The following is a 23,694-nucleotide window of genomic DNA, read 5'->3' on the forward strand; positions in this document are numbered from 1 at the left end:
ACATTAGTTCTTAGGGAGCCACTGGGCTTTTATCTTTTCCTACAAGGATGCAATCTGCTATTAGAGATGATCAATGGCCTCAATTCAAAGCACTTTGGCCCATACCCTTTATGCCCTAGGATAGGGTTAAACACGTTTCATGCTCCCTTCAAGGGGATGGCAGAGAGATCATAATGACCTGTTCTTCAGTAGCTTAAAGGAAACATTGCAACAGAGAATTTTGGTTCTCACATAGACTAACATTTTATAGCATTTGCTGTCTACAAAGAGTGAAATAGAGATGAGGTGTGATTTAATCTTAGATCATCATCAATAACAATGACCACTGGAACTAAGAATATATTTGCTAAGGGTTACAGCAGAGGCCCTGCCAGTAGCCAATTCAATGAAAGTTTGTTCATCAAGGACTTCTTACCCTGGGGTACCTTTCTGAGTATAAAGATGGTTGTGTTTATCTAAACCCCAGCTTTCAGCCCCAGTGGGGGCTCAAAGGTGAATACAACATTTCATATCTTTCTAGTCACACAACAAACCCAAAGGTAAGCCAGGCCTAGAGAATGCAACAGGCCCAAGGCCACAGGCAGATCTCCCAGGGAGAATGGCATGAGAATCTGGATCTCCTAGATCCCAGCCCAACACTCCAGCCATAACACCCAACTGTCTCTTGTTAAAAATGGTGTCATACAGAAAAGATTCCAGAGTTAGGATGAACACAATTGCAGCAAGAACTCTCTCAGCACAGGTAATAGTAATGCTGTGGAGTCTGTTTCGTGTTTTATGTTGGTCCCAGGACACTAAAAACGGGAGCAGTTTCACTTCAGTCCAGGGTTTACTTATGTCTGCATTAGCTGGCTGAAGGCCTGCTAGGCCTTGTGCTCTTTTCTTTGTTTCTACAGAATAAAGTTACTCTGAGCTGATTAAAAGAGATTGAGAACCCTGGGGAGAGCAGGCCCCATTCCCTGGAGGAAAAAAGGGGCGTGTAGGCATATATGGAACCAACAGGGAGAAAAAACTTCACTATCTGCATAAGTTTCAGTTTCCCTTTCTTTTTCTGGTATAGGTTTCCTTTTTAGCTGCCTCAGAGGGCCTGCTACGATTTCCTTTGTAAGAAATGGTCTCTTCCACAGTTCCCTGTTTGGGGCGTGGAAGGCCTAGAGGAAGGACCAGAAGGAGGCCTGTCTCTTCTCTCAGCACTCTTACAAAAATTGGCAGTCTCCGTTAATGTAATTGAGTTTAGGAAATCTGGGAATAGCATCGCTGTGCCTGACCCAATAGCATTACTCACAAGTAGACCATCAGCAGCACTGGACCCTGGGACATTGCTATCTGGTGCTCTCACTGGGTCCTGCACCTATTGATAGCTTTGGATGTGGGAAACCACTCCGCAGCCACCTCCTGGTCTGTTGGCAAGGTTGCCAGATTGGCAAGGCAAGAAGTGGCTGCTGTGGCTTTCTGAGGTAAAATAAGATAGCTTTAAAAAAAAAATTTGTCTAATGACATTTAGGAATCCCTGAGGTACTACCACGGGTCCCGATTCCATCGCATTACTCACGAGTAGCCCTCCTTCATTTGCCATGGGCTCAGGAGGCACGAATGATTGTTGAATCTCAGACCGGCTTGGCTGCCCCACACTGGGTCTTACGCCATTAGACTGGCTTAAGGATGTGGAGAAATCCACTCCATAGCCACCTCCCAGCTGGTTGGCAATGTTGCCCTCATTTACGGGGCCAGAAATGGCTGCTGTGTTTCCTTTGCTCAGGGAGGAATAGCACCTTTTGCACTTCCAGTCTCTTCACGATATGAGTGGCTGCAGCTGCAGCTTCCTCGAGGTTTGCCCCACTGTCTCTGGGAAGCAGCAGTGAGGGGGGCTTCCAACTCTCCTTCAGAGAGGAATCCTATTGTGATGGAAGAGCATGATCTGCTGGTCCATGATTTTGTCTTGCCATGAAATGGCCACCACAGCCGAAGGAAGGAAGGAGAAAGCTTCCCCTGCAAGCCTTCTAGCAGGCACGCAGGGAGAAAGAGTAGAAAGGTAGAGTAGAAAGGAGTAAACAAGGCAAGAATAAGGTTCTGGGAAGCAGAAGTGAAGGAAAGGAAGAAAAACAGTTGAAAGGCAAGGCAGCGCACGGATAAAGCTGCTCTCCCTGTTGAGGCAGGAATGAAACTGAAAGAGTGACTCCCCCTAGGAAGACAGGAAGTAGAAAACTTGTTCCTGCCTCCTGTTCCTGTACATGTTTTCCCCCAGAACTCTGCCACCAGAACTCTGCCACCATTGCCTCTCCAGTGGGCATGGGACAGCCCATTCAGCAAATAAAGGGATGGGGGGGATTGGTTCCAACATTGCAAAATTACTATGCCTGCTCAAAGTTTTTTTGAAAAGTGTGAAATGAATTGCAAAGCCCAGAAAGCCCGAAACTGCACCGAGGCTTCAAAGCTCATCTAAAATGAAAAACAAGACTCCAAATCAAAACTGCCTTGGACTGTGTGGAACATGGAGGCACCATGCCAAAGCCACTGCGATGGTAGAAGATGCTCATAAACAGCAGTTTAAACTGTGCAAAAAGGGCTTTGGTTAAGGGGGGGGGCGGGGGGGTTAGCCTACTCATGCCCCCAAACATATAGAATCTTTGAGGTACAGAGGGAATCACCAAATTGTTCCTCATATACAGGTGACTAACATGAGATATCACTGGGATTTAAACAAAGTATAATACTTAGCATTAGACAGTGCTTCTACTGCTTAGACAGCTTAAATAAAGAGCATTATATTATGATGTCACATTTATACAAAATGTTAAGTCATTTATAAGTATTTAGGAATGAGCCACAAAAGCAAAACTTTGAAATCCTGCTTTAACTTAATTGCCCTTTAGTTAAAGGGAAACTTGATCACTCTGTAAATTTTCACACAGAAGAGAAAACATTTGTATAAGAAAAGCCTTGTATAGATTAGAGATAAGAAAGTGAAGGCCGGAGACCAAATCCAACACACACCAGGGCCAACTCAAGGTGAAACAAAGGCAAAGGGATCTTTATTTCACTTCCCGAGAGGATTTGGCAGAACCTTCCTTTTATTGACTCCTTCAGCGCTTACTCCTTTCAAAAGCCAATCAAGGTAAATGTTAATTAACAGCTCAGATTCCAAGGAGTTCCAAACTCCAAGGAGTTTGTATGGTAGTAAATCAGTGGTTGCAGCAACTGTTGTTGGCCTTCAGGCATTGCTCAGTTGAAAATACAGTCTTGTTAAAAAATTAGTTGGCATCAGGACCATGTACAAAGTTTAACAAACTAAAATGAAAACAAGGGGTTGGATCCAGTGATCCATAAGTAGTAAGGAGCATGAACTGAGCATAATTCTACTACAGCAAACAATAATGCAAGAGCTGCAGCAATGCACAGCAACTCCAATATAACTTTTAATGAAACAACTACATGCATAAGGAGCAATGAAATGTGGAGGCTATATGATTTTATTTAATTTTCTCTTGAAACAGCATCAAAAGAAGTATCTTGTGCTATGGCTTGCAGAAGTAAAAAGGTTAGTGCGGATACAATCACTTTAACTTAGAGCAAGCAGAAGCAAGGAGCAATTTTAGCGCATCCACTAGGATTGCTGCATGTGCAGAAATTTTCCAGGGAATCCATCCGAATGTATATACAATATATTTATTTTGGAATAATGTAATGGGAATGTACTACTGGAGCAAAGGCAAACTATGTCTTTCCCTTACAGGCTCTCTATTACTGCACAACATAACCTGTTTAAACATAACGCAATATAAAGTATTGCTAAATTAATAAATGCCATGACCAGACATACCTGGTTCTAGTGGTTCATATGTGCCTTCTTCTATATCTGTGTCATATTCATGTGTATCTGAAAATTTAAAACATTGTTCATATTAAGCCACAAGAAACCACCACCATCATCAAGGCAGGAATAGTTACATTTCCCACACTCTGGAAAGCAATATTAATTGAAAGAAAACTGTATGTATAATTGTCTCACAATTGGTCCTCCATGGAACACCATCCTACTTAATTGTAGCCATGAAAAGAACAGAATATTCCTAACAGCACTGAACTTGACAAACTAAGATGGACAATAATGATTAACACATAATTATCTTGCCATATAAATTAACAAATAAATGCATATAGATTCTAAGGACCTCAAGTATTTTGAAGTGCAGTGTTTTGCTTAGATCAGTAATCTTCAAAGATTTCAAGCTAACATGGCTACTTTTAACATCATCTTCTAATATAAGACTTACTTTTAGATTTTTAGTTAGTATGCTCTTCTGTTTTTCCCCCCCTCCTTTTCTGGATGTGGGCTTACAAGCCTATTTTGTAGCCTTCCTCTTATCCCCTGCTTCTCTTTCCCCCCCAAGACTCCTCAGATTACTAAAAACATTCTAGTTACGTACCTCTACTTTGGCCTCACATAGGCTTATTGCCTCTTGCGCAAAGTTGAAGTCATATTTTATATTTTGGTTCACAGCAGTATATAGAATCCATCTTGTCAGAATCTCATCTTGCAAGTTTTTCCCATCCCATAAATGGCAACTGAGCACAGCTGCTCAGCACCTACAGTACAACACTGTTAGCATTACAGTGTATGCATGAGTCATTGCACCCAAACAAAGTTTGGTATGGGCTGCTTGTATGGCTTGCCTGTTTCAACAAGCATTTCTCCACTCCTTCTTAAGAAGCAGCAGCTTAATTCTAAAATAAAAGGAAAATTAAACTGGAAACTAAAATAGAACCATTTATAATATCCATCTTGGATTGGACTGATCTGTAAGTTGAAAATCAATAATTTAAACAATACGTATATTCAAGTCTATTCAGGCCCACTCTCCAGGGTCCAGATGACAACTGAGCCAGTTCTCCTGCACATACAACACCTTATGAAACCTGCCTTTAGAGAGGCTAAATGAATCTTGACCCGAGACCAGCAGAGCTGTTGCCTCCTGCTGAAGGTTCCTAGACCTGTTGCCCCCTTGATGGTTTACCTGGGCTTTTGTCCATCTGGACAATGAGATTACCTATCTGACACTGGAAGTGGAGATGGGAAGAGGAATAACCCTAAATTCCAGTAGGTTTAGCCTGTAGGAGATCTCTGAGAGTGTCCAAGAGCCCTGGATGCAGCCTAGAAAACAATAGGCTTCCCAACAGGACAGGTTGGCATTGGTTGCCAATTGTAAGCCTGGGGAAATTTGAATCAGTCCTCCTTGGAGACTTGGATCAGTTCTCCTCTCATGAGGAGTGACTTTATTGTCTTCCATTTCAAATTCCTTAGAAGATGCTGGCCCAAGGCTACCCCAGAATAAAGCTTGAATGCTATGCATTTCTGAAAGGGTAGGATGGCCCATTGAAGAGATACGACTGGCCCATGGAACTGTGTCAAACATCAAGATCATTAATACTTGTAGTTGAGTGAGAAACATGAGGTCCAATGACTGAAAGCAATAAGCTAACCTGGCTGCTGCCATGATTCTCCTGCCCTTGACTAAACGAACAAGTATCTTATACTTCACTGAGTTTAGTTGTGCATCCAAGACAATGATCTCCTGAGACAAAACAAGCAGCCTTTTCAGATGGTTTATCAGAAAACTGTGGTCTTCCAAATGTTGGACCATTTGATTGTGGTCTTGTAAAGCCTCGGTCTTGGTTGAGGGCATTATGAGAAGGTTATCTAGGTAGGGTTAACATGGACGCCCTTCAACTGAAGATTCACCACTAGCACCACCTACAATCTTGTAAACATTCGAGGCGCTGAGGCGAGTCAAAAAGCCATTGCCTTCAACTGGAAGGTCTCCGCAGGTGGAAGAAGTGCCCTGGGAGAATAGACTGAGTAGGCACTTGAGCATCTAAGATGCAATGAAACTGGATCAATTGCTCCAATCTTCTGCAAGTGATCTATGGCACTCCTGGTTCGCTGCAGCTTTTTAGGAACTTGTCTTAGCAGTAGTATGTGCGAAAAAGATCTAGAGGTCTTAATAGACCATACACTGAACTTGAGTCAGCAGTGTGATATGGTAGCTAAAAAGGCAAATGCAGTTTTGGGCTGTATAAACAGGAGCATAGTGTCCAGATCACAAGAAGTGATGGTATCGCTCTACTCTGCTTTGGTTAGACCTCACCTAGAATATTGTGTTCAGTTTTGGGCACCACAATTTAAGAAGGATATAGACAAGCTGAAACATGTCCAAAGGATGGCAATGAAGATGGTAAGGGGTCTGGAGACCAAGTCCTATAAGGAAAGGTTGAAGGAGTTCAAAATGTTTAGCCTGGAGAGGAGATGACTGAGAGGTGATATGATAACCATCTTCAAGTACTTGAAGGGCTGTCATATAGAAGATGGCACAGAGTTGTTTTCCACTACCCCAGAAGGTCGGACCAGAACCAACGGCTTGAAATTAAATCAAAAGAGCTTTTGTCTAAACAATAGAAAGAACTTCCTGACAGAGCGGTCCCTCAGTGGAATAGGCTTCCTTGGGAGGTGGTGGGCTCTCCTTCTTTGGAGGTTTTTAAGCAGAGTCTAGATGGCCATCTGACAGCAATGCTGATTCTGTGAACCTGGGAAGATCGTGAGGGGGAGGGCGGAATGGGTTACATCAGTGCTTAGTTCTCGTGGCCTTCTTACATGTACAGGGTAATGCTGATCGCCACCTTGGGGTCAGGTAGCAATTTTCCACAGGCCAGTTTGGCTAGGGATCCTGGAAGTGTTTTGCCATCTTCTGGGCATGGAACAGGGGTTACTGGGACAGTCGGGGGAGGGGGGTAATTGTAAATTTCCTGCATTGTGAAGGGGGTTGGACTAGATCACCCTAGAGGTCCCTTCCAATTCTATGATTCTAAGTCAAGGAGAAAGAAAAATGATGGAGGTCTTCAGAAGCCCTGTGCTCTCAAGGAGACAAGAAGAAAAAACTGTAGGGGGTGCGCACTTCATTCTTGCAGATGATAGAAAACAGCAACCTATTTCCTGCCTCCAAGGATCATGAAAAAGAGAGTAGCCTATTGTCTCAGTGTGTCCTCTTGTCTTCAAGTGAAAACTTTCATATTCAATGCATCTCAGAAACAAGACATACCACGAGATTCAGCTAGTTCAGGTTCTCCTGCTTCATGGTCACTGGCAGGCTCTAAGTGTTAAAAAAAAGGTTTGGTTTTGAATACATTAAAAAGTTAGCTGAAAACACTGCGAAATTTGAGGCAGATCGGGCACTAAACCAACCTACTAGTTTACAGACATAATGACATAACTTACACTCAGAGTTGTGAGAGTCCAGAAAAAAAAACTCAAAATGGGGGAAAGGGTTCCCCCTCACCAGGCCTTTTGGAAAAACTGGAAAATTTGGGCAAGTACTAAAAAGAAACTCCTATGAAATTTTCTTTTAAAATAACCAAAATGCTTCTTATGACAAGTTTTTCACACTCAAAGTGAATAGCATGAAGCAGTCTGAGCCTTTTTCAATTATTCCAATGGAAAAACTGGATATTGTGGGTGAGCGCTACAGAAAGCCTCATCCTACTATATAAAAGGCTAAGTGTATTCAAGACAACTCACTTCCTACCCTGGTTTGCCACCAGAGGGCATTGCTGTGGAGGGGCAGCTGAGATGAGGCAGCCAGACCTCCAGAGAGCGCACCATGGCAGGAAGCCCAGGACGGGATCAGGCATGGAGCAGGTGGCAATGACCGCCTGCCTTTCACCCAGCTGGGAGCAGGAGGGGAGCAGGTGGCAATGTCCATCCCCTGTCTTCACCCAGCTGGGATCAGGCACAGAACAGGAAGTAATCCCCACCCTCAATTTCACTTGGCAAGGATCAGTAGTGGAGCAAGTGGCAATGCCCACCCCCTTCACCTGGCTGAGACCAGAAGCAATGCCCACCCATCCCCGTTCACCCAGCCTGGATCAGGCGTGGAGCAGGAGGCAATGCCCGCCTCCCATTCAACCTGCAGGAACCAGGCACGGAGCAGGCAGCAATTCCCGCTGCCCATTCACTCAGCCGGAATCAGGTGCAGAGGAGGTAGCCATGCTCTCCCCTGCCCCGCCTTCATCCAGCTGGGATCAGTGATGGAGGAGGTGAATGTCTGCCTACCTGCCCTCCCCTTTCTAGAGCCCACTGTATTTTTTCTGGTCCTGCTGAAGCCACTGGTGCTATCGGCCCATTCAACCTGCAGGAACCAGGCACGGAGCAGGCGGCAATTCCCACTGCCCCTTCACTCAGCTGGAATCAGGTGCAGAGGAGGTAGCCATGCTCTCCCCCGCCCCACCTTTATCCAGCTGGGATCAGTGACGGAGGAGGTGTGAATGTCTGTCTGCCTGCCCTCCCCTTTCTAGAGCCCACTGTATTTTTTCCCACAACGGGCTTTATTGCGAGTATGAAATATCTTCTCTGTATAGGTAAGAAAACTTTGCCTGACATCATGAAAACTTCTAAGGACTTTCTTCTGGGGAGCACGGAAAAAAACTCTTATATTGCAGCCATTCACAATATTTCCACAATTATTTTGTTGAATTATAAATAATTTGATAACAATTACTGTGTTATGACGTTTTAATGATAATACACTGTTAAACAAGTTCACTTTTTTCAGTGTTATAAAGTTCAGCTTAATATCCAAATGTGCTGACTAGAGATCAGCACGATCCGCATTACGATTGAAAAACCCCCCACGATAATGGCGATCGCGCGATTGGGACCCGGCAGATCGTGCTCGGGCACAGCCAACGATCCAGTGGTCGGGAGGGGGGCTGGATTGGGGCTTGATCGGGGCAATCATGCTCGGATCGGGAAGCCAAACACTCAGGCGCCAGCATTCTATTGCCCTTGCAATGGAGCCAGGGGAATGCCTGAGCTGTGTTTGCCCTCCTGTCACCCTGGAAACCCGAATGGAAGCCCAGCTTGCCTTGATCAGCAGGGCTTCCTTCCAACCACGGAGCAGCAAAGCAGTCACCAGCTGGGAGAAGACACCCAAGGGAGGGAGGGGGGAGGGGGTGTTCTGTAGCCATGAGCACTCCAATCTCATCCCTGCAAACCCTGATAGGCAGCTCCGATGGCCAAACACAGACAGCCAAACACAAACACAGATGCTGCTAGCATCAGCCACCGTTCCTGTATCGCTGGGAACAGCAGGGCGCCCCTCCGCTTTTGCCTCCACGATCCACGGATCGGAAATGGGAGATGATCGGTGTGGATAGTTAATTCGGGATCGTCGCCAGTGCCGATCCACGATCAGCTTGATCGGTATTTTTTTTTTGATCGTGCCGACCTCTAGTGCTGACTATCCTACCTATTGTGACTCTATGAGAGTTTCTGTTCAAATAATCTACGTAGTTTACTACAGAATTTTTCTACCTTCTTTAGTTATTCCTACCTACCAGAGGGCAAAAACTAAAAAGATGCATGTCCTATAGTAGCATAGGGTGTATCAGTTTGCAACTCTTTTTCAAGTTCTGGGTATATTTCCAATTTTTCTTACAGAAAATGAAGAAATTTATAGTTTTATATTCTATAAAAATGCCAAATAGTACAACTTTATATTCTGACTAAGTTATAAATGGTGCATTTTATGTAGTTCAATCAGTAAAAGAAGCTTAGGTTGAATAGGAAATTAAGTATTTTTCTGTGGCTTCAGGATTTTCAAAAGTTTTACTTGTCTACATACATGCTTTTTCTACCTGAAGCACTAGGACCAGAATTTAAAGACTGGGAGTAGATCATGGGACTGATACACTTTTCCCTATTCTTTTCCTTTCACATTAAAATTCCTTCTGGCTTCTTTTGTTCTGATCAGAGTTGCATGTGATCATCAGCACAGATATTATCCTATACTCACTTTGAACATGGTGGCTAAAACCAGGTTTTCAAAGTACATTTAGAAGAGTGGGAGAAATTACCAGGAGTAAAGGAGATGTATGATGTCACTGTCTTTACATAATCAGTAAACTCTCCCTCTGACTGCACTGAAACTGGGCCTCAGTGCTGCCTCTTAAAGCAGGCTGCTGTGATGTGCTAAATATGACTAAGTCTTTTATCTTTTAAAAATGCTTCATGATTGGATAATCACACACGGGTTAATAATAATTAAGAAATGAGCCTGAGGTCAATCACAATACCTATGCACTGAACCTACTCCAAATATGTGTGTATGGATCAGGTCTACTGTGTGCTAAATCACTCGTACATAGGGGTAATATGAACTAATCCAAACACCTATCAAGATTCTGACCACTAACATAAAACACAAATTCAGCCACTGCAAAATTCCCAAATGCTAGCACTTTACCATTTACGGCTTCAAACACACACACTGACTCCACTTCGATAAAGGAAATTACAAACATTTAAAGAACATCCTGTTCTGTGTGTTATTTACTCATCTGAAGACTTGTATACATAACAGTGCAAAGCTTCTAGGAAATGCAGGATACACAAAATATTAAAAATTAATCATTCTTCTGATATAGATCAGAAAACAATGCCCAGTGTTGCATAGTTGTGAGAAATATATATAGCAGATACCTTCCTGAAAGGATACTGGTGTTGCTAATATATCTGGCATTTTATCTTCTAATTCTCTATCATAGTCCTCCTCTACCACAGGAACTTCAACAGCATCTTCTGGTATGTCATTATGCTCGTCCTGCTGAAATTGAGTTCTTTCATGCTCATGCTCTTCATCTGTTTCTCCTTTTTAACAAAGACACTGAAAATATGTAAGCAGCATCCGAAGAGAAAGCAAAACAGTCTCAACTGCTTGCCTATTATTCCCATTTAAAAAAAAAACAGACTAAAGCGAGGTAACTTTTAGTCCTTTTGACATCAGAGGGAGAAATTAAAGCATACATTTACACAGGGCTTTTGTTCTGGGAAAATAGGTGGTAGAACTCAGTGGGTTGCCAGCACAGGAGGGCAACTCTTGGCGGGAGGTAGTGCCCCTGGTACCACATGGGCATGTGCAAAGTGCACGCACGCTCCCAAGACCACACAATGACATCACTTTGGGTCAGCTGGAATAAGGGGGGAGGTTTTTAATGTTTAAATCACCCTCAGCGAAAATGGTCACATGGCTGGTGGCCCCACCCCAGGGCCGGCGCACCCATTGAGGCCAGGTAGGCGGTGGTGTCAGGGCGTGAGGGCACTGGAGAGGCGCAGGAGGGGGTGTCGGGGGCGCGCACCACGGAGTTGGCGTGGCTGGCCCGCAGCTGCTGCAGCCAGCCAGCCTCGTGCCACTGCTGCTGCCACATGCCCCCAGCCGGGCACAGCAGCCACGAGCTGCTGCTGGGGTGGCGTGCAGAGCACAGGGCAGCCTCCGCCTGCCACCCTAGCCATCCGCTGGCGAATGCCCCCAGCTTGCACTGCATGATGACATCATCTCACAGTCCGTGGTGCACGCGCTATGCGAGCGTGTATGGGGGGTTGCCGCAGGCGCCAGAAACCCTGGCGCCGGCAGTGCCCCACCCCCTGATCTCCAGACAGAGGGGAGTTTAGATTGCCCTCTGAGCTGCTGAGCGGCGTAGAGGACAATCTAAACTCTTCTCTGTCTGGAGATCAGGGGCGGGGCCACCAGCCATGTGACCATTTTCAAGAGGTTCCGGAACTCCGTTACACCGCGTTCCAGCTGAAAAAAAGCTCTGCATTTACATCTTCAGTGGCTTAAATCTAAACCAGAGCTCAGTCTAGTTTGGTCCAGCTACTACTGTAACTTTTATGGTGGGGGGGACTCATCAGAGCTGACTCTCAGATAACGTTCGGCACAGCCAAAAGCTTATTTTCCCCAGTCTTTGAGCTAAGGTAGTTGGAGAAAATGCTGGCAGTACTACCACTGCTGTGTTCAGGGGTGTTATTTTATAATGAGAACTTTAATCTCAAATTCTACTGTCTCTCTTGGAGAAACAGGTTTGGTATTCTTTAAAACAGCTATTTACTTTAACTCAGAAAATAGACGTTATATGAATAACTGCAAACTATAAATCCATACCAAGTTGCGAGTTGAGAGCTTCACGTAACAGAAATTGGATTTCATCTTCAGGTTCTGCTTCAGCACTCTTGTGTTCTATGTTAATTTACAGAATTCAACAAAAAGTAAAAAGAAAGTAAATATTGAACATGAAATAAAAAAAAACGGGGAAAAAGATACATAAGCAGAATTGAGTATCTTTAGCACGTTTACCATACCTGGACCTATGTATCTTCTAAAACTGATGAACAAAACAATCACCAGGGTGGATCAGGCTGTTAAATTGCGCAGGGGCAAGTTGAGCCACTGCTCCTCACCAGGGCTGCTTGGCTTGGATCCACCAGTGACAATGGCTTACCTACCTCCTCCAGTATTTCAAACGACCAGTTCTGAGTCAAAAAGCCCAAGGAGCTCAGTTAGGCATGATTCTGGCCGCTGGCTTACCAGAAACTTTCCCAGAGAGTTAAAGGCCCAATCCATCTCAAATTTTATTCAGACAAGGATCAGGTAGCGATATGCCAATAAATTTTTTTGGTGGTCATTTTACAAACCTAACATAAACATGGTTTATCAAGTACAAAAGAAACTAAACATGTGAGTATATAGAGGACTGACTAGAATCCATCTATCATGCTCTGTTCATAACTTGCATGGAATCAGCTATCTGTTGAACAATTTGGACACTCAAGTGACTTTACTCTCCTTTTTATAGAAATAAATAGGTCTAAAATGAGCAGGCATGGTCTGTTAAAAGCACACAGAGGTAAAGCTTTTACATCCCGGCCCAGGACATATTTCATTCTCATATTAGACTCTCAAACCCTGTGCTAGAGTTATTCATAGTTGTTCACTTCTTAGCTAAGAGATTTCAAATTGTGTAAAAATGAAGCATTACATCAGATTCTATTACCAAGGAATAAGCTTCTCATTCTTTCCCCACAAGCTTCCATATAGGCTGCAATATGGTGAACTGACTACTAGCACTAAACGTACAGCAGATCATGCCCGGCTGGGGGCATGTGGCAGCAGCAGTGGCACGAGGCTGGCTGGCTGCAGCAGCTGCGGGCCAGCCACGCCAACTCCGTGGTGCGCGCCCCCGACACCCCCCTCCTGCGCCTCTCCAGTGCCCTCACGCCCTGACACCACCGCCTACCTGGCCTCAATGGGTGCGCCGGCCCTGGGGTGGGGCCACCAGCCATGTGACCATTTTCACTGAGGGTGATTTAAAAACCAACAATAAAAAGCAGAAGCCCTGCAAGCCACATAAGATGGCACTTTTGAAGCAAGGGGGTTGTTTCAGAGGCATTAGTATTATTAAGGGAATTGTTAAGTTTGATACTAAAAAAAATCTATTGAATGTACTTAATTTTAGACTTGAGTTGTTGGATAGATTAAGCTCATGGGAGAGTCTGCAGTGATGAATGGATAATGAATTCTAACGACCTATTTAAATAAATATGCATCCATATAAGACTATGGTAGCCAATTGCAGAAATTTTATACCTGAACTAACCCAGGGTGTATTTTAAAACCTCTAACATGATACATTCTTACCTCTAACATGTATCATTCTTATATTATCTGACTCAATGGAAGAGGCATTGGGAAGGCCACCTGTATATGTATTCCTCCATATGAAGCACTTACAAGAAACCATGAATAGGAAACAAAGGGCTGCATTCAGAAATCAAAACAAAGCAAGATTTTTTTCATGTCATGAACAAGCCTCAAACCCTTGATCTAGCATGCCCCCTCCTCTCATTACACAAACACAGAACTCTAACTGAAGACTTTCTGATATAGGAAGTCTTCATTGAAACTTAAAATTGTTGTGCAATTTGAACAACAGGTCCTGAACAAATTAGCAGCTGTTTCTTGTGCTATTACCCTGGACTAGGGCTGTGCACGAGTGGGTAGATTCGGTATTCCCACTTCGGAATACCCAGAAATCCGAAGCGGCAAGCTGCTTCAGATTCGGGGTTCGGGAATCGCTTCAATATGCTCTGTGAAGATTCGGAGCATACTGAAGCAAGGGGGGAACTCCCCACCACCACCACCACCCCTCCCTGGGGCAACCCCTCCACCCCCCACCCCCCTGGGGAGACCCCTCCACCCCCCATCCAGCCCTGGGAAGATCCCTCCAACCCCTACCCACTTACCTGGGTTATCAGTTGGGCGGCGGCAGCAGCACAAGGCTGCATGGCCTGGAGCCAGCCGGCTCCTCTGCCGCCGCGCTGCCACCCGAGCCTGCAGGGTGGCGGGGAAAGCCAGAGCCGCCTCCTCCGGCCCTTCCTGCCCCTCAAATGGCCGCGGCGTGCCGGCACCGCAGTGGCCATTTGAGGGGCAGGAAGGGCTTTCTCCACCTCCTCCGGCCCTTCCTGCCTCTCATATGGCCACTGCGGCGCTGGCACGCCATGGCCACTTGAGGGGCAGGAAGGGCCGGAGGTGGTGGCTCCGGCCTTCCCCACCACCCCGCAGGCTCGGGCAGCAGCGCAGCAGCAGCAGAGGAGTCGGCCTGGAGCCACCACAAGGGAGGTGAGGGGTTAATGCAAGCCCTTTAAACAAGCCCCGAAGCTTTCCGAAGCATTTCCAAATGCTTCAGAAAGCTTTGCTTCGGTATTCCCCGAAGCGGGGCCAGCATGCCCCGAAGTGGGTTGCTTCGGGTAACTTTATCCGAAGCAAAACCCGAAGCGCACAGCCTTACCCTGGACTCTAAACAAGGATTAAACCATGGTTTAGAACTCCAAAGAAACGGTTTCTAATTTGTTAAGGCTCTTGAATCTGGTGTCACACCACACTGGAATTAGATTAAGAACTTAACAAGGAAGTAATCAATGGGGGTTCCATGTACAAGGGAAAGGGAGTATGCATCCCAAAGGAGGCTCATTCACCTAATGAACAAATTGTGTTTTGTCCATGACATGTGAATACAGTCTAGTTTCTTTATTTCATCCACTAACCCTTCATGAAAGGCCTACATAGATTTACTTCATATTTGACACTGTACGCATCTGTGACTGAGTGAAATAATTTTGAAAGCATTCTTATAGTGGTAAAGATCACACTGGAAGAGGCATACATTGTGTTTTCACACATTTAAGAACTTCTCATTTAGAGAAAACCAAGGGTATGGGACAGCACGAAAATACTTCATTAGCAACAGATGTTCTAATGTTCTGCTCCCAGAAGAAGCAAATGAAATAATACAATTTATTTATCTGTGATTTTGTGGGCTTACCTGCTAGAATGTGTGGCTGCTCTGCAGGCCGCTGTATCACCTCTTCAGCAACTCTTGGTGTTGGCTGTTCAAGGACAGATCTTTCTTTGAGTCCTGCATTGTTCAGTTATAAAGTTAAGTTCAGCCTTTTTGGTACTACATCTTGACTTAGCTAGAGAATAAGGCCCCTAAGAAGGATGGTACGCACCATCTATGCACATACTGGATCTTTATGGTGAGGAAATGTTCCACCCCACTGACACCTCAAACTGCATTTTAAATTCCCAAATTTAAAAAGCAGTTTTGTACAGAAGAAACTGTTTGAAAGGAAACAGTATCTAACAGGAATGCACCAATTTTGTATCTGTATCTTGTTTTGTTTTTAAACCAGTGGCTGTCTTTGCTTTTCAAGCTAGAACAATTTAAAATACAACTTGCAAGACTGGTGGGGCTGCTTCTGGGGAAATCTTTCCAAATTAGGCCATTGGATACCTGTATAAGTTGCAATTATTTAGCCCATCTACACTCCCTCTTCCACCCTTCGTTTTTCACTCTTGTCTGCCCTCCAACATAAACCAGGCAGTCAGAAGCATTTTCAAGGAATGACATATAGAAGTTTACAATCTACATGGACAAGCTATTAGAAACGTATTTTATGTACTGATGAAAATGATAGGTGCAGGAAAAAATGTTCAGAATTTCCTGATTGCTTGTGCCATATAGAATGAAGTAAGGTATGCTATGGTTTTTACTCATCTTTCCATTACTCTTCTTCCAGACAGGTACAATTAAGGAAAATGTAGTAACAATAGGACTATCAGGAATTGCCAAGAAATAGAATCTCTTTGATATTTTATTCAGTGTCCTATCATACAAGATGTGTGGAAATGCTTAATTTCAATGAAGTGCTGGCACAATCTGTATGCTCAACTGCAAAAAACCCTCAAACTAATTTTTCAAACATCTGACTAATTCTAATGCTTACATTCAAAACAATGTATTAAATACACAAAGTACATCAGAATTTCAATGTGCAGAACATAACATTGAAATGTTATGACCACCCAATATGTTGATTGTGATTCCTCATTTCTAGAGATAAAGTTTGGTTACTACAGCACAAAGTTACATCCAATGTCTGAAGGCAGACCTCACTGACTGCACACAATTCTGCTGGTAACTGTTTCTGTTTAATATTTGATTTTCTGCTGCTATAACGTGATTTAAATTATTAGGACATACCTCTTTAATTCTATGGCAATTAATTCTACAGACCTATAACAGGACACTGTAACTACTATGCCAGCACACTGGTTATTTTTTCTCTTTACTATATTGTTGTTGTTATTATTAATAACAATAATAGTTCACCTTTATCACTGAGATCCAAAGTGGATTACATACTGTAAGTGAATACAATATAATCAATAGTTCAAACATTCTCAGAACAAAAATACAATATGAGCAACAGTTAGGACACTTCATGAAAACAGAAACAACAGGCTATAGTAGCTGCAAGTTTGACAACTAACATAAAGCCAATGCATAGATGAAACCTTTATGAATTAAAGAGTAAGTAATTAACATGACATCTTTAGCAATGTTGAACCACCCAGTAGGAACAGATACTATACTCAGTGTTGAAATGAGTCATACCTGGGACCTTGTCTTTTTTGTACAATTTTGTTATTTATGTTCTTTTTGTTATTCTCTATTTGCATGCATAAATGCTGGTATTCTTTTTTCTTATTCATTGTTTATATGATAATTCATTGTTTATTTTATTGGACGGTTTGTTTTGCAGACATTCAGTATCATGATTATTTATGGTTTTTTGCAATTTAATTTTTTTTCTATATATTTGTTTGCCTTCTATTTAGAAATCCTATTTGATTACTATTATGAACATGGAGTGGTGCGGTGTATAAGACATGCGTACCAAAGATAGAAATCAGTTTTGCTTAAAGAAAATGTGGATTTTGGACTTACGTTGCTAATGTGGTTGGGTGTTATTAAAAAGGCACGACTTATTTATCAATGCTTACTACTGTAGTGCAGTTTAACACTGAATAGATGCTAGTGTGGTTATCTATATTTTGGTTATCTACACTTCGTTAAGAAATCTACTATCCCCACCACCACCCATCTTTTTGACCAATCTCCCCATACAAAGAAAAGTTATCCTGGAAATCAAAGGTCAATCTTAAGTGAATTAAAAAAAAGTAGTGCTTTATATTAGTGATAGGATGACACATTTGTCCAATTATTTTACACTGTACTACAGCTCTCATTTTTCTGCCACTGATTTTTACGTAACTATATGAATTTTCATAGTTAGACGTGCTTCTCAGGAGTGCGGGATCATGTTGGAAGCTTTTATCTGCCAAAAACGCCCATCTCATTTGAGGACCAGCAAATGCAGCAAGAGCCACAGTAATGGACCTCCAGTGTGCTTGCACTGATTTCAGTCTTGCCTACTCTTGGCTCATCCTTATATTTTCCAGGCTATTGTTTCATAGTACACACTTTCCCCCCAAAGTGATTCTTTGTTTAAAAGCCAACTGTATTCCAAGAATATTCAGTGCCAACCATTTATTTAAAACTGGGATAGATGGAATAGTGCACCTGTTTTCCACAGGGAAGGAAGCAAGAATCATGCTTCTATAAAATAATTTCCTAGAAATATAATTATTGTTGCAATTAGTTTTATACCCATAATTGTTATATTCTTGTTTTCCAGTTTCCTTATACCTTTATGCTTCTTGTTCTTCCATGGATTTTGTTTCTAGATAATAAGCAGAGATCTATTTCACTTCATTTTGAAAAAGTGCTATGGATATTAGTAATTACATTGCTAGATCAAAAGAACTGGTCCCATATTCTATTTGATATCCTCTCCAATGCTAGTAATTCAGTGTGAAACAAACACTACGCTCAAATATTTCAAACTTTCCCTTTATTAGCCTTAAGTGTGAGATAAGGTACCAAAGAATAACTGATAGTACAATAAGAACATGGAAGAGTTAATAATCAGATGCACTATGTACAAATTGGAATCTCATAGTAGTAAACACATACAATGTACTAAGGCTATTTCTTGCAAAACCTTTGTAATTTTTGTTTATTCCAACAGTCGCTGAAATTTCCTTTAAGATGCTCTATTTTCTTATGATTAATAGTTTTCTTGCTAACAGTTACAAAAAAATATTGTCACTTTACTCTTTTTCTTTTCTCTTCTCCCTTTGCTGAACTTTCAGATGCTTTAGAAGGGTTCTTAGCTATCTTTTTCATCTCTTTATCTTTGCTACTAGCTAATTCCTTTGCTATTTCTTTATTTTTGACATTTTTGTCTGGCCCTGCTCTCTCCTTTTCAGTTTTTTTGTCTCTCTTGGTTTTGTCAGCAGCTTTTTTATCCTTTTTTTCCAAGTCATCAACTTTCCTCTTCAATTTCTTTTCTTCATCTTTGCTTTCCTTCTTTAATTCTTGCTTCTCTTTCTTTGCTGGTTCTTTGATCTCTTTTGTTTTTCATTTTTTCCCATTAAAAAAGGGGGAAATGTTTGTTAGGGAACATACAATAAGACACCCAGTTTTATCAAGCCAAATGCACACTGCCAGTCCAACTCCACACCAAATTCATTTTTTCCAAAGAACTTGACCACACAGTATTAGTAATGCTCGAAGAACTATGTTAAATACTAGCATCATTTGAAATGTTTTAAAAAAACTCTCTGAAGATAGATTGTTTGGATGTCACATTTGAAAGTTTTCAAACTGCAAGCTTCAAGCTCGTAAAGATACTCTGCAAGCAGCTGACTAAAAAGTAGACCTACTTAAAAATATCACATGCTGTTTGATAAAATATTTGGTTGAATAGTTTTGTTCTCGTAGTCTTTTATTAGAAATTGTTAAACAGAAATTGATGTTTCTAAAACTTTGTAGGTTTTTGATTGTTACAAAGAGATCTAACAAATGGGAATAATACTGAAATATTATGCACCAAAAGTTTTGATGGCATTATAGGGTGTTTTAGGGCAGGGCTAGGTTTTTTGGGACTTGGGAAACAAAGTATAACTGGGGGCCCCTTCCCTTTTTGATAAAGCACCTTTCTCCTATAACCACACCTCTTCCATCTGGCCCCTCCCCTCTTCTTCTTTAACCACTGTCTTTTCAATTTGCTTACTCTGGTAAAGAGAAATCGTATAGAATTTTGCTTTCTTTGTTATCTTTGTATAAGACCAGAGAGAAGACTATATGCCTTCCATGACTTTATTTGGAACACAATTCAATAAAATTGACATCTGGGCTTTGCCCAGCCAGAACTGTCTGCAGCATGCACCAACACAACATCAGTTGTGGGGACATCCATTTACAAAGAATGCCTGAGGTTTTTTTCTAGAACAATGGCTTTGGAATAATTATTATGTCATTGGCCATACCAACCATCTAAATTTTTCTGTCACTCTGTCCAATACAATACTTTCAAGATCTTTTCCTGTTGTGTTTGACATGAAGAAATTTGAAAAAAAAAATCCTTGATGTCTCCTAATTTGCAATTAACAAAGAAAGGGGGATGCTATTAGAGTGGGGAAAATGTCCCTTGGCAGAACCTTAATTTTCTCCAATAATTCGGCACCATAAAGTAATAAAATTCCGTTCTCAGATGTAAAATTTACACATTTTAAGAAAAACAATTATTTCACAACAAAGGTGGGCCTTGGCATTTGCCCCACTTCAGCCAATGCTGATGCCAGCACTGTTTTAGGGTACTCGATGGAGATTTTTAGGAGACAGAAGTAAGCAATTCTATTTTTCTCCCCCATCCTCCTTGACTAGTCTGTTCATGTAATCTGAAGATATACACTGCAAAGAACAGAACCATTACTCATAAGCAAGCACCACAGGATGGGTTACTTGCTTAAAAGTACAGCATATAAGTGAATTAATTCTTGAAACAGAGCTTTTTAAGGATCTGTGTAACTTATTGGTAATACCATTATTCATGCTTGAACAAGTAAGCTCATAGGCTATATGAATACAATGAAACAACAGAAAGTACATAGATAAGACTGACTCAAAATCCAGACACTTCTGGGTAGGTATGTAGCAAATATGGTAAGCTTAAAGCTCATCAACTCCTTTCCATTTGGCTTTCTGTATCATTCCTCCTAAGATCTGCTCTACTAGTTAAGATATTTTTAGAATGTTTTAGATTAATCAGTGAAGAGAGTACTAAGCACAATCACACACCATATCTGCTTCCACATGGGGATTTTTCACCATGCTGTATGTGGAGAGAGTTTCCAGTAATGTGATGCTGCCATGGCTTTCCCTCCTAAGCCGGAACAAAGGGAAAAAACCCTTTGCTCAAACTATGGGGTGGCTTCAGGCAGAGGGTCCATGTGAAAACTCTGCCCACAGTCAATGGAGAGGAGGGGAGGAACTAAATGTTAACTTCAAAATGGTAGAGTTAAGCTCTGATTTTCCACTTCAGTCCTTTATCAGGTTTTTTTTTTCTACTACAACCAAGCAGTTGCTTAGCTGTGAAAGTGGGGTGGGGGGAGGGTTTGCTAATCCAGAGGGAAGCCCAGCAAGATTTACAGTACATCAGTGCTTCTGCAACCACATGATGCGCGGGGGGGGGGGGGACAAAAGCAAGCAGCACAGAGGTGAGGCATGGAGACTCCATCTCTACCTGCCTCTACCTTGCTCACTCAAAGTGGTCTTAAGATCTCCTGTTAGTCTCATGCTTTTCCCACCCTCATGTGGAAACCTTTATTCAACTTACACACTTTTAAAACATAATTTATAATATATTGGGGCAAATCTAGTGAGCAACTTGCCTTGTGAGTGTGCTGAACAGATGATTTAATTGTTTTTTTTTCTCTTGTAGAAAAAGCAGCCCCTCCACAAATACAAAACCCTGTTGGAGGTGTCATAACTTGTGAGCAGAATATAAAGAGTTATCTTAATCCCCATCAAGACCTCCCCCGCTTGCAAATTGGAAATAGCGTGACAGAATACAGAATACAGATTAAAAGTTCTTGTAAACATACAGGCTTAATAAAATTACTTGGGGGGGGGGAAGGAGAAATACATCTCTAAGTCTAAAACTCAAAGGGCATATTATCTTATAGGGAACTTTTCAAAAATGCAGAACAATCCTAGCCTTTGTTTATTCAAAGCCATCTTTCTGAACAATTCAAAATTATGAATTGTTCCATTACATTAAGACTACCATAGACACTGGTCTCCCAGGTTTTGGCTGTATTCTGGGATGCAACCCCATGCACATTTGAGCAAGTAGCAAGACTAGGAAACTGACCTTTAAAAAAATTCTAGACCACTTTAGATCTAGATAAGATGTAAAACATGTTGGTAGTAATTTACACAATTGCTCTGTGAGAAACAAGTTCACTGCCACCTTCCATCGTTCTAGGCAATGATGGAAATCAGCTATAATTGACCAGAAGGCTACATCTTTTTCAGAAAGGAGACTAGTACACAGGCCCAGGGGCTGTAATACCTCTGTCTAACTCCTAACACCAAATGGTAGGCCCATGCAGCAATTAATGTGCTGTATTTGCATAACTGGCAGAGTGTATAACTTGGCTGCTTGGATCTGAAGAACTAACTATGGCATCCCTTAATTACACGTTTAATAAAATTGACTTTTTCACTGTAATCAAGGCATAGCTCAAATAAATCTAAATCCAACCAGTTACCAGTTTCCATGCAAAGATGTCAAAAGTTTTCTCTCTTTCTCCCTCCCTCACACACACAGGCATGCATTACTGATTTTAATATTCACAGATATAGATGTTACAAAAGTAACAAAACATTTGCCAACAAATAGCAGAACACAAGCATTTAACCTTTCTCCTACTTGGGCTTGTTGGTAGGTTTTAAAATCTCACTTCCATGGAATAACCATACATATGTGGGGATATTTTCAGAGAACTGAGAGGAGCTAGAAGAAGTTCTTTCCTATTAATGTCCAATCCCATGTGCACATTCATGCTCTCTTGATAAGTATAGGGCTGTAACATCTCATTCCAGTTCTACACAAATTATGGCACATCTCCAGTTTATTTTTCTGCATGCCACTTTTAACAATAACTGAATGCAAATTTTGTGAGGGACGGTTAGAGTAAAATCTCTGTAGGGATTAGAGTAGTCCTGTATTTTTTCATTCTTAGGGACATGTGAAATTTTTTTTAAAAATCTAGGGCCATACCATATACATTTCATATGTTTGCACAAATGCCTTGGACCAACAGAGTAAGTATGCACTCAACAGCTGAAGCTGTACGCCAGAGCTGTTTCCATTTGCTCTGCCTCTCCCAGGCAGCTCCTGGGATTGTAAGGAAGCTGCATTCTAGAAGGAGAGAAGAAAGTGAGTGCCGGCTTGCCTAGGGAATGATTATTTCGTAAAGGGCAGAGTTGTTGTCATCTGCTTTGCCTAATGAACTAGTTTGTTAATGGCAAATAGTAATTATGACACTCTTATTTTGTGTGTCTGCGAAATTGGATTGTCTTTTGTGTATTCTGTACATTATATGTATTTTGATTCTGTACTGTATGGAGAAAAGCAGGTTTAAAATGTCCTAAATAAATAAATAAGGACATATCTAAGGGAAAGACACTAGCATTGTGCAAAACAGCTACTTGGCAGGGAAAAGCAAGTGAGCAGATGGAATTCAGCCTCCTGCTCTCTCCTCCATGCCAGCTGATTAGCAGGCATTTGATTTTTTTTCAACTTTAAATAACTAGACTGGACACAGAACTGGCTGCTGGACTGGACCAGGAAATTGCAAGCACAGCATCCAGTTGCATACACAATTTCCTATCCCCTTAAGGTTGCATATACATGTAAATTCCAAGGGAGATATGCCACATTCCTGTTTAGCACAAACAGCAACCAGTATTAGTAGGCATATTTACAAAAACGGTAAAACCCATGCGTTTAAGATATTACAAACAAGTGTTCAGTAAAAGACACTATGATTTTAGTAGCAAAGTACCTTTGACTTTAGCTGTTCTCTTGACTACACCTCCTGGTGGCAGTCCTGATTTTCATAAGATGGAAACAGGTTACAAGAATTGTCTTTAAGAGGTTATACATACTGAAGAAGATCAAGACTTACCAATGAAAACCTACACGATTTCACTGTACTACACCATTCTCTCCACTAGCATGCTTTACTAAATCAAACTTTATTTAAAAAAATTAACGCATACACACACACCAAAGTAAAAGATACGGGAATGATCATACTGATAATCTTCTACAAAATAGACATGGTAGCCATTTGGGGTTTTCAGTTAAGTCAATTACAATAAACTATGGTAGCAGCCACACAGAAGCAGTATCTCTTACTCAAGTTGTCAATTGTAGACTACTGCAGTATGGTGAACGCATATCACAAACCAGAGAAAAGCATATAAAAAGAAAATCTATTCAGAAGTTAATATTGCATCCTTTCCTAAGATTGGGGAAAATATATACAA

General features: G+C 41.8%; 1 protein-coding gene across 3 annotated transcripts in view; it reads right to left on the minus strand.

The window, feature by feature from the left end:
* The window catches only part of ASPH (aspartate beta-hydroxylase), a 190,742-nt gene that overhangs the window by 120,686 nt on the left and 46,362 nt on the right, over nucleotides 1–23,694 (minus strand). For all 3 annotated transcript variants that reach the window (XM_054984911.1, XM_054984913.1, XM_054984912.1), the window contains 5 exons: nucleotides 15,208–15,300; nucleotides 11,991–12,065; nucleotides 10,532–10,699; nucleotides 7,095–7,145; nucleotides 3,821–3,877 (listed from right to left, as the gene is read on the minus strand). In XM_054984911.1, coding sequence (XP_054840886.1) covers nucleotides 3,821–3,877; nucleotides 7,095–7,145; nucleotides 10,532–10,699; nucleotides 11,991–12,065; nucleotides 15,208–15,300 — 444 coding nt within the window. The remainder of the gene's footprint in view (nucleotides 1–3,820; nucleotides 3,878–7,094; nucleotides 7,146–10,531; nucleotides 10,700–11,990; nucleotides 12,066–15,207; nucleotides 15,301–23,694) is intronic.

Source organism: Eublepharis macularius, chromosome 7, assembly GCF_028583425.1.
Source record: "Eublepharis macularius isolate TG4126 chromosome 7, MPM_Emac_v1.0, whole genome shotgun sequence".
NCBI classification, from domain to species: Eukaryota; Metazoa; Chordata; class Lepidosauria; order Squamata; family Eublepharidae; genus Eublepharis; species Eublepharis macularius.